This window comes from Sebastes fasciatus, chromosome 12, assembly GCF_043250625.1.
Source record: "Sebastes fasciatus isolate fSebFas1 chromosome 12, fSebFas1.pri, whole genome shotgun sequence".
NCBI lineage: Eukaryota > Metazoa > Chordata > Actinopteri > Perciformes > Sebastidae > Sebastes > Sebastes fasciatus.
Window position 1 is genome coordinate 999976 of NC_133806.1, and position 12402 is coordinate 1012377.

The following is a 12402-nucleotide window of genomic DNA, read 5'->3' on the forward strand; positions in this document are numbered from 1 at the left end:
CATTCACCAACGCACGCACGCACGCACGCACGCACGCACGCACGCACGCACGCACGCACGCACGCACGCACGCACCCACCCACGCACACACACACACACGCACGCACGCACACACACACACAATCACAAACACCGATGGCAGCAAACGACCAATGTGCTGACCCGACCATCGGGAACAAATTGGGGATAAATATCTTGCCCAAGGACGCGTGGACAGGAGGAGCCGAGCATCCAACCGCCAACTCTGGGATTAGTGAAAACCTGCTGTACCTCCGGAGCCACAGCCGGCGACGCCCACACAGACGAGAGTCTGTCCACATTTCATGGTTGTGGACTCTAGATACAACGGACTGACTTAAAGAAACAGTGTGGAGCATCTTGGGTGGTCTATTAGCAGAAATCAAATATTCATAACAGTGTTTTCAGTAGTGTATAATCACCTGAAACTAAGACCTAGAATGAGTCCTTTATATCTATATAGGGAGCGGATCCTCTTCACGGAGTCTGTCATGTTGCTCCTCCATGTTTCTACAGTAGCCCAGTCCAGACCAACCAAACACTCAAAGCTTGTCTCCCTTTAAAAGGTACATTTTGAACAGATAAAAAATGTGATTCATTTGCGATTAATCGCAATTAAACATTTTAATCAATTGACAGCTCAAATCTAGCAACAGCTACAAACAACCTCTTCATTGTGAAGAAGAGACCACAGACGGACGGATCCTCCTTCCTTTGACACTAAACCACAGGATGCTCCTCAGCGTCATGCAGCAACCACTACAGATGGAGAACGGCACTATCCTCAGCTTTAAGACGTCCCTTCAGAGACCTGTGGCTGCAGTCTGAAAAATGCCACATCCACATTTTTCGACAGTCCATGTTTACCATCTGCTCTGACCTAATGTTTGAGTTCACCTCCCACTGGAGATGTTGCTTTATGCATCCTGAAAGACTTCTGACATGAAACTTGTCTCTGGGGGGTTTAGAGTACTCAGACATGAGGACCCTTCCTCTTGTCTCTCTGCTCTGGTACCACATCTTCTCCCAACACTGCCATGCTGACAACACTGACAACACTCAACACGACTCCAGCAGTATCCCCCTCCCTTCTCTCTCCTCCCACGAGCCCCAGTTTTTAACACGATGACTCACTACCGCCCTAAGTTCAACCTCGACAAGGCCGCAGCGCTCTACTTCAAGTCATCTCCCCTCTGTGGAATGATATTGTTTCTTTTATGAATGTTTTGGGTGCTACATAATGCAGCGTGTACTGTGGGAAAACAGATTCTGAATGTTTATTTAAATGCCAATTGTACCCGCAAGGACTGCCAGCGCCGTGTATGTTTTGGCTGTGTGTACACTGCAACTGTTTAGAGTGTGTGTTGTTGTTTGTGTGAATATGTGGAGGAAGTGTGGAGAGTGTTTTGGGTGATTTTAGATGCTTTCCTCTCTTCCTCTGGAAGATTTTTCAATTAACAATTTTATAAATCAATATTCCTCTTCTGGCTCCTCACACTCTTCATCTGTTGCAAGCTAGAAAATCATCTTGTCAAGACATCATTTACCGATCTCTTAGACTGTGCAAAGTTTAGAAAGGATTACCAGTAACCATCGGTATCGGCACCACTGGGAAAAGAGCTGCAGTGTAACCAGCATTAACACATTTGCCTTGTCAATTTGAGCCAGCTTCTTGTGTATTTAAAGCTTCACCCCCCCCTGCTGTTTGACTGAGGTGTAGTGAAACATGTGTTGACATTAGAAGTACAGCAAATGTTAAAGAGCTTCTTGTTCTGTCTCCGTGCCGCTGCAGGCTTCATCTACGAGGAGAACTCAACGTCCTCGTGTGTCACTTGGAACAATGTGTGTACAATATTTACCTTAGGGGGTTCCACAGTATTAAATATTAACATTCATTTCAGCAGCTTCAGGTTTAGTATTCTTGGTGCTATGAAGGTGATTAGAAATAAATTAAAAAGGGAATTGCTACGGTATTATAACTCACAAATTGCAACATAACTGACTGATGAAATTTAATTATAATCTTAAATGAAAGTTACTGTAGTTCTGACTCTTGCACTTTTTACAATTAGTTACTATAAAAACTGCCAGTATTTAAATACGAGTCTACTAATGGATTCACATTCTTAGTATAAATGTCAGAAAGTATTAGTGAAATGCAAGAAGTATAACAAAACACTACAGGATTACGTTCATGTGCATAAAATTAAGCATCCATATATGTAAAATAGATGCACACCCTGAAGCCACTCAGCAGGATCCTATCAGCTTAACATCCGGCTGCCATCAACCCACTTTAATTACATTCACATATAGATGAAGGCCCTCCAGCTGCACAGAGAGATACAACTAATGTGACCACATACATGCAGATAATGGTATGAACACTGCTGCTGATGATTTATAATGTTATTCTCAAACATCCATATCACCTGCACGAGGTGTGTGTTGATGTGAGTGATCAGATATTCAGCCTGGAGGCCAGCCTGCAGCCTCTCGTGTTGCAGGATGTTCGGTACACAAGGTGTCTGGTCGAATACTGCAAACGGAGTTTCTGTCACATTTCACAGCTTGTTTCCCTTTTTGGAAATTTCCGTTAAAATAAACATGCGTGTGAATAGATTTTCAGAAGCTCATATAGTTTAGACTACTGAACCGTTTCCATCATATTTGCCTGTGAGGACTGTTGTGTGATCAGTTTGTCAACCCTCCACTGCAGCGCCAGAGCTGTAAACATGAAAATTGATGGCCCAGGACCAAACCTCGCCACAACGCTTCCCCGCCGAGTCCCTCCGACTGTGTCAAAATTGATTCTCGCTGACGAAGGCCCGTTTAAAACTATTTCATCGAGCAATATGGTAGCTAATTTGTGTGGCGCGCATTTATAATATATGCAAAGGAAAACATTTAGTCAGAGCAGGATCCTTCAAAACATCTGTCGTTTATGGATCTGCAGTGTTTCCTCTCTCACCACTGCCTGGGGGGGGGCGGCCCGGCCCCCCTGGAAGAAAGAAACTAAATATTTTATTTACCTAATTTATGTGCTTTCGTTTCATTTCAGCTCAGTCTTTACTGCATTTTGCTGTCATTTACCACGTGCACCATGTGTGTGCACCGTATGTGTGTGCACCGTGCGTGTGCACCGTGCGTGTGCAGACTGCGGAGAAAGGAGACTCATCAGTCGGCTAACATGTTGCTCTCGCTACCAACATTAGCTTCTCTGTTGTTACGATGTTTAAGCTGCAGAAACATGCAGGCAGGCTGATATTCAACCGTGGTTGTTGTTCTGCTTGGAGATGCAGTGACTTAAAACAGAATCAGAAATACTTTAATGATTACGGGGGGGGATTAGTAAGTAAGAGTAGAAGAGCTATGAGTAAGGAGAAGTCTAATTTCTGCAGTGTATAATGTCGTAAACTTCAGGTACTAGTGGTAAATAGCTCTCTGTTCTTTGCGCTGTGTGTGTGTTCATGTTTATTAAGCATGTTCAGTTGTTACTGTATTTTTATAAACGCCTGATTATGCAAGAAAAAAACACACTACTGCTCATAACTGTGCATTTCCAAACAGTGAAAAACAGAGTTACACGTGGTTGGAAAACTGCATGTGGAATAATGCCTTCTCCCCTCCACAGCGCCGGTCATACACTCCTCAGTGGTGAATTATTTAGACAGGTCAGCGAGCCATCCGATCAATCCTGAATTAGAAATCAAAGTCTACGGAGGGACTTCCTGTCATCACAGATTCTGTTTTAAGGTCAGGTTCAATGGCGGCCCATACGGTGCACTACTGTATGTGTGCTCGGGCCTACGTGCTCATAGTCACACAGGACAATAGAGGACAAATTCTAAAACGGTATTGATGTGAGAGCTGAAAACGGGCTGACATTCAGTAAATTGAAAGTTCAAAGGGGAGTTTTTTAACAAAGCTGCCAAGGAAGTGACTTCCATTCTTATAATGAGTGTGTTACTCTGATGGAGCCTTTTTAACTGATGGACTGAGGCACAATATGGATCTCCGGCTCGCTTCTGTAGCAGAATAATAGGTTTTAAAGAGGACATGAAATAGCCTAGATCTAACAGTGGCCCTGCAGAGTTTATAGTATTATCTCGGTAAGATAAAAAGTATGCAGAATATGAATATTTTCAGACAGATTTATGGTGGTTTGACACCAATTCATAATCCATATATGACTGAATAGCATATTAATGTTATGTTTACATCCCTATCTCCTCCCTTCCTGCCCATCATCATTATTTCATTGCAGAAAAGACACAGAGCTATAAAGATTCTCTCTTCTCAAAGTCCATCTCATCGGGTGAAGTTTGTCTGTCAAGGACCATCTTTCCACCGAGTATTTCCTTCTGTCTGCTGCCTCTTCACCTTCCTCACTCCTCCTCCTCCAGCTGCAGCTCTAACAAAGCCTCACACTCTCCCTGAACTCAATACCCTTTTCGCTTATTGAATACATATCATCATGGTAGTCCTGCAGAGCAGAAAGCTATGTTTACATATCCTTCCATTGTCCAACATTTCTATGCAGAAGGCCAATTACAGTTGCTCGTTCACACAGAACAGAAGGTAAATATGAGGTTTAAAGGATGATTTATAATGAACAATGGCTGCCACCACGCAGTGGGAACATTTCAAGACGAGCGACGACCATGTAAGGTGGCCCACACGCCAGAAGCTTTGTGTCCTGACATGAATACGGGCTGCTTTGTAACATCGAGGCATTTCGAGGCTGTTTGGGGGAAAATGGCTCCATAAATGAATTTACATTCATGCAATCCATCACCACGATCAACATCATCATCTGTGGTAAGAACAACCCTGTTTGCCGGAGTGAAACTGCATTCACTCAGCCTTAGACGTAGATGACATTGACAAATGGGTCCGCAGATTGGAAAATGAGACAAAAAGGAAAAACATTAAATAAAACCCATTATCGTTGTATTTTCTGAAGGGGTGGAAATGAGGAGAAAAGGGCGGGGCTGTCAGGAGAAGATGTGGAGAGACGGACGCTACAATCCAACACGAGGACAGAGCCGCGCCGCAATCTGACAACTTCAGGAAACAATTTCATCTCGCCAGACATCCCATCGGCAGTCACGCCGGGAAACCCGTGGGGAGGACCCGGCTGCTTCTGCCCCATTTCCAGTCATATCAAAAGCTATGTTTCAACTTCAGAGTCGTCGTTTGGAAAATGGAACAATATGCAAGAAAAGTGAAGCATTCTCCTTCAGTCTGTGACAATTTCTAACAAATGAGTGTGCTGGTGCCGCACTTAGTGGGCCAGGCACGTGCATTCTGCAGAGCTCCGTACATACCGGTGTTCATTTAATTGTTGACCTTGTGTTACAGGACACCGATGAGAAGAACCACAGCAGCTCCTGATGCGCTGCGCTGCAGTGTATAAGTAAGCACAGAGTGTTTTGCGCGCTAACAGTGTGTAAATCAGCACTTTGAGTCGTTATTGTGCTAATTCCTCACACCTGCCCCCTGGGAAGCTTCACAGCTGTTGCTCCGATTGCAGCGGTTTATCTCCATAAATGATTGCTGATAAATTCTCCTGAGACTGATGCTGAGAGCCTCGGAGATCTAAATACGAGGCTTTAAGAGCCAGGCTGCCAGCTCATGTGGTTGGGGGTGATATTTGTTCATATTGTGCTCATTAGTGATGGAAGACAAAGTTTGATGGCAGGTCGGGCTTTAGGGAGACATTTCTGAATAAATATGTTTTGACATTTAGATGTGGCATTTACTGTACCTAGTGTTGGACTGGATATCCCAATCAGACCTCCCATACTAACCCAAGGGTACGCCGATAAGTTCCTGAAATAACACCAGCGGTCGAGCGTGTTTCAGACCCGGGATGTGGATGTGGACTGTAGTTTTAGTCTGGGTTACAGATCTGATCCCAACAAACAATAGGTGTTGGGGTTTGTTTTAAACCTCTAAGATGCACAATACAAACTGAATACTGATACTGTATCCCCCCCCCCATCTGGTACTGTAGTCCAAGCAGGTTAAAACCGGTTTTAAAGGATTAGGCTGGTGTTATCTTTAATCTTTTCATTATCGTCAACAGAACACCAAAACCCACAAAGAATTTATCCCACTAACAAGTATTGTCTGTGAAGCCGCGGCCTCATATAGCTTTATGCCTATATGTGCTATACAAGTCCATTATCCTCTAAAAACTATTAAAACCACACAAAAGAGCCGTAGCGCTGCACTCTGGGTGACATATTCCTTCATTACAGCCGACGCGGCCGCTGTACTTTATTCAGCTCGTTGTTGCAGTTTCTCTCCGGAGTGCTCCAGTTTATGACACCGCAGGTCCACACAATCTGACCCTCTCTTCATTAGTGCTGTCAGCTGTGTGGGAACGATCCCAATCTGACCCGCACATTGTACGTTTCTAACGATAATTTCTGCAGCTAATGATAAATGGCAAAGCAAACTAACAAAGCGGCGTAAACACAAACACCAGTGTCTGTGAGCGTTTGCTTTGCAGCGATCAAAAATGCAGCTGATGTTATTAGTCTATGGTGTTTATGTTTCAGAATAAAGTACAGCGGCTGCGTTTATCGTAATGAGGGAATATGTCACCCGATGCAATAATACGGCTCTTTTATGCGTTTTTAATAGGTTTTGGAAGACAATGGCACAGAAGCGTGAGCTTTGGCCAAACAAACTATTCCCGTTGAGGAAGATAAATGCTTTGTGGGATTTGGTCTTTTTATGGGATTTTTGTGATAATAATAAAAAGATAAAAATCAAACTAGCCCTCCTAAGAAGTGTCTGAAAACGGCTCTAAAGCCGTGGTGGATAAACAGAAGCCAACACACATCAATAGACAATGTATTCTTTCCACCAATCTGGTACACTTCAGAACAGTGCAGGAGACACAGATTAATGCCCAGGAGTCCTCTAATGTCAAATCAATTTTAATTTAGAAGTGGCTTTAACTCATGTCTGTGAAAGCAGCCTGCAGGTTTAAAGAGATACCATGACATGGTTTTAAAGCTTGTAAGACGCTTTTAGGAAGACGTTATTCTTCAATCGCTATGTATGCACAGTACTATGGGAACCATGTGAAAATGAATCAAATTAAGATGACACTTTGCTCAGAGTCGGATGGTTTCGGGTGATGTAATTTCTATCAATAACCTCTTTTCCTGGATTTGATTGTGGAGTGATTTTGCACAGAGGCTGATGATGAGACACACTGAGGTCTGTTGATGAACCGTATCATGACAGTATATTTTCCATGTTGGATATATAAACACCATGATATCATAAAAATAGAAGAAGCTGTAATGTAATCACGCGGCATGAAACAGGAACGAGAAATTGGACTCTGATGTCCAACGATTGAAAAGCTTCCTCCCGTTATGATCTTACACAGAGAGCAGTCTGAGATTATTCATTTGCATGTTCTGGAAACAGGAGCCTTGAAAGTCCGTAATAAACAACACAAAGAGAACTTGGGAATACAAGTCGAGAGAGAAACTAAATCACTCCAGAGTATCTACAGCAGTTAAAGCTGTTAGATCACCTGCATGTTCCCTACGATGTCACCGTTAGATTAGAAAATCTACAGCGACATTGAAGGGCAACAGATAAACCCACACAATGCCCCCCGAGCCCACACAGAACCGTCCGGTACATGTTGGGTTTCTTGAGAAAAACATGTTGGAAATAGTTGATCCAGAGATCAGATGTCCCTGCATTCACTCTTACCGTTTCTTTACAGCCAAGGTGTCTGTCCTAATGCCGTCATGGTAAACGGCTGCATTAGATAATAATGTCTGACCTGCTTGAGAGGTTGAGCAGTTCGTGCTTGTCGGCGACCGTGGACTTGTCCTCCAGATCCCACATCAGCGCGGTGATGAGGTGGGAGTTTTTGATGAGAATGGGCACCTCCTCGAACATATGCTCGAAACCGATGTTAGCCTTCTTCAAGCTGGAGGGTGAAGGACAGGACAAGAGACGCAGAGGAGGAGAAGACAGGTTAAGTTACAGTTTGTCAAAAGAGTTTTCATCATTACCTGTTTACATTCAATGCTTTTATCAACTTTAGCAGACTACATACACTGACTTCAACACACGATGGACCCGACAGAGTAAAACAGTCAGGGATGTCAATGATACACATTATGTGCAATTAAAGCTGCAGTAGGCAGAACGGTTTTGATGATGATTGTTTTCAGGTTACCTGTTTCATGTACTACTGTCAGGATATAAAAATAACTTTATTTAATCATATGTACTTCAGCTTTAATTCAGAGGGAACATCATTTTCTGTCTGAGACATCGAGTGATTTTAAAACAGGACAACTTGCCTGTTTATGCACAAAATCTACACACAGGACACAAAACACAGAAGAGTGAGTGTGAATCAGATGTGGAAATTAAACCTGTAACAAACCAAGAAAAGCTCAGGTCTCCGCTGACTCAGAGCCATTTACAACTAATTTCAATGCAACTCTCTGCATTTAACATGTGCTCGGTTGAGGCCGGAGATGTCCTCGGGTCAGTTTGTGACGTACTGTAGCTCCTCATTGTATTTGTTGTTCGTATACACTGTGCTTACAAGAGGGGTTGTAAATGGAGCATTGTACCGTCACCACGGGGCTTGTACTTCTCAGTAGATTGTTATCTTCACCAAATAAAAGCAAAATGAATAGTAATGTTATGCATTTTGATATTTGAAAATGGTGTGATACAATATCTCTCTCTCTCTCTCTCTCTCTCTCTCTCTCTCTCATAAATCCGATAGCATTGACTGACTGCCTGGGTTCAGCCTGTCACTTTGTGCACAGTGCATGAGCTACAAGCCTAATGTCTGTATATGTCTAATGGCGGCTTGTTAGAGGTGTCTTGCTTGTTATGGGATCAATACGCTCGCTGCATTAATCCGCCGTGTGCACTGTACCAGAAACAGAGACGTTTATGTTAGGACTGTTCGTGTGATGAATATACTGTCGGCGTGGAGCATCATCTGATTCTGATGAGGAAAATTTAAAAAACAAATTTGTATTCCAAGTAGAGCTTCACCTCAGGCAAATTTTAAGAGGAGACTCTGAGGTAGCGCAAATAGACAACCCCGCCTCCGGCTCTGAGTATGGATAGCAGCAGTCTATAAGAGGAATCTATGACGACCTACTGTTAATACTATTTGTTATACATATTGGCACAATTATCCATCTGCAGTGCTTTCAATATATTTCCTGCAAATTATGACCTTTTGAAACGCCCGCAGAGCGATTTAAAACGGCGTCTATGAGGAGATAGAAGGATGGCACATAGTGGGCAGGACAGAATGCTCCACCCTACTGGACTTAATGCCACGCTCTTTCCAAGTCGGGCCCCATCGGACAAAGCCAAAGGTCGACTCCACGGGCCGACTAATTTGATACTTCATATTGTGTGCTGAAGTGGAGGCTATTGACCGCTGCCTCTGTAGCCCAGCGGACTCGGAGGGTGGTTCAAAGGGAATGGGTCTATTCAGCGCTCATCCATCCCGGCCTTTCATTTAAAAAAAGGTGCACAATATATGCAAGCTTATGTAACATCAAATACAGCAACATAAAAGAGACCGCCTTTTTACGCACATTTAGTGTCGGGGAAAATGAAACGCTTTTGAAGTTTTGCATCTTCGGAGAATAAAAAAAATAAACATTATTGATATTCAGATTTGCGGTCTATTCTGGAAATAATAGGACTGAGACAAGACTGTTGTTATGTGGTGATATTGTCCTTTCCTGCCCTGCGCTGCCCTCTCTCAATCACGGGCTTATTGGGAACACTGATAGCTACAGATTGGAGCCGTAATAAATCATAGGAACTAATGAAAAGCTGCAGAAATGAGAAGGGATCCTGACTCGGGGCCAAACACACTGGGTCAATAACACAGTTGCTGGCAATAGAGACACACAGGTGGAGAAATACAGAGGAAATGAAACGATGCGGTTAAATTGTCCTCTCCCGGCGAATACACTCGCTTTTAGTGAATTTAAAAATGTATATCTGGAGGTCCTGAACGGACAGCGATTTGATACCGCTGGGACTTCTTCATGGAGCTGTTTACTTGCATGTGTGTTTCCCTTCATGCGTGTGTTGATGCATGTGTGAGTTTGTGCACTCGGACCACCCCGAACTGCCTGGAATAAATGGTCCCTTCATTACATTCACTTTTAGCTGCAATTTAAAAGCAATTACGATAAGCCTTGGGGTCAGAAAAAGCGTAAACATGGTACATTTGTTTGACGGGCGAGGGCGAACTGATAAATCATCGTCATCAGCATCAATCTGCGACTGCTACTAAATGCCTCCCCCGTGGATGCACAGGCCGTTATTTGCATCCACTGAATAAGCAGAACCAAAAAAGGCAAAACATTTTAATTCTGTTTTCCAGGAACCGACGTGAGTCCGTGTGTTTACGCCCGGTGCGGGCGAGACGGACCGGTGGTGCGCCCGACCCCGCTGGGCCGGGATCCCACCTCAGGCGGCGCTCGCCGGTCCTCACTTTCATTGCGCCATGGGGTTTTGCTTGCACCGTCTGATTCGCGTGTGCATTAGACTCCTTCAAGTGTTTCAAGACGGGTTGGTTGGGTTGCCGACATCGCCGCAGAACTCTGCCGCCTTTTAAGTGGGCCGCGGCACGACGCGGTTGGGGCACACTGAGGACTGTCCGCCCCGGTCGACAGTCGCACCAGAAGCAGGGGGCCCTCGTCACGGTGCGGCGAGGTCCGGGCGGGGAGCGCTGTAAAGCTGTGGCCGCGAGCCACCTTCGCCCCGAGCCTTTCCAAGCCAACCTAGAGCCGGTGGCGGCGCACCGCCTCGTATGCGGGACTCCCCAGCCTGCCGTGTGTCGCTCACACCCTCCAGCTGGCTGTTAACGAGGCTCTTTAGGCACAGAGAAGTACTCGTATCGGTACTCGGTATCGGAGAGTACCCAAATGTAAGTACTTGTACTCGGTCTGAATAAAGTGGTGTCGGTGCATCCCTAGTGTTTTTGAACATCTGGAGTTCTGTGTGCATGTGATCATGTGATCATGAGATTCATCCATGTGGTGTCTTTATTTCTTGTGTGTTCCGCTGTGAGCGACTCACCCCTCAGGTGTGAAATCTTTCTCTTTGCAGATCTCCATGAGTTTGGGGGTGAGCCTGTAGGCCTTCAGGGACAGGGAGCCTTGTGCCGTCTTTATGGGGTCTAGAGTGACAGAGGAGAGAGAGAGAGCGAGAGAGAGAGAGACGAGGGTTAAAAACTATTCACTATTTACTATTCCCAAACATTGAAAGAAGTCCAACTGATCTGAAAATCACACGTGTCCTCAGTGAAAACAAGTCAAACCAAAAGTCCTGTTCTAAAGGTGCTAGCTGGAGAGGAGCTCCCATAAAAACAATCAGGGGAGATACAGTACCTCCCATCAGATCTCTACCTGGATTGATTTTGTAACTTAACTGGAATTTCCCCGTTTTAGGGATGAAAAACACTCTTGTGTCTGGACAGGCGGAGCAGCAAGCAGGGGAGCGGAGGTGTTTTAGTGGCAATTCAACAAAGTGAAGAGTCGAGCTAAAGTAACATTTAAAAAGACAGAAAATGTTAAAGTATCCAGACCGACTCTGAGGAATCGCTCCGTCGTCCAATTCAGAGAGAGAGAGAGAGAAAGTGGTAATAGTGGCTCAGGCTGGACAGGCTGACAGCCACCAAACTACCAGAAGTGCTTGTGTGACTTATTCCCGTCCCAACAGCCAACTGTGACGAGCCATTTGCCTACAGCAGAGCCAGAGATACAGCCAATCTCAATTTATGCTGGCCAATCTCCACTGAGACCGGTCGGGGACAGCCACACTTGATTAAGACAACTCTGTCTCCTATCCACGGGAAGCTCGGTAACTAAATCAAAATCCAGTTCCTGTTAGCTTCTTCAACTGGTGGAGCTTGTGTCTCTACCATGTGTGTATTTGCATACATTATACAGTATATACACTAGTGCTGTCCCGAATAACAGTTCCTTTCGGTTCCTTGTTACCCAAACAGCTGTTTATGTCTACTACTCGCACGCGTGGAACAGAAACTCTGGAGCGTGAGTTTTACCCCGTAAAGTTTTGGCAGCGCACCAGAAATGTTAGCAGCGCAGAAGCGGCGCAGTACAAACTGTACACCGACACCGTTCAACTGAAGTCGATTTATACGACGGCATCACCGGAATGTGTTGATTAGCGGAGCAAAACAAAAGCAGACTGGACGGAGAGTCCGTTCCCCCACAGCGTTCAGACAGCCTCCCTCTGCAGATTCACATCGTGACAAAGTCCTATCTGATGCTATAAGAGAGTTTATCGCTGCAGAGCGTGAATGTTAGTCTGCTG

General features: G+C 44.7%; 1 protein-coding gene across 1 annotated transcript in view; it reads right to left on the minus strand.

The window, feature by feature from the left end:
- Positions 1 to 12402, minus strand: part of LOC141778308 (eukaryotic translation initiation factor 3 subunit H) — a 66154-nt gene that overhangs the window by 8856 nt on the left and 44896 nt on the right. Inside the window, exons 5-6 of the mRNA XM_074652489.1 lie at positions 11143 to 11242; positions 7841 to 7990 (exon numbers count right to left, since the gene is read on the minus strand). Of these exons, the coding sequence (XP_074508590.1) occupies positions 7841 to 7990; positions 11143 to 11242 (250 nt within the window). The remainder of the gene's footprint in view (positions 1 to 7840; positions 7991 to 11142; positions 11243 to 12402) is intronic.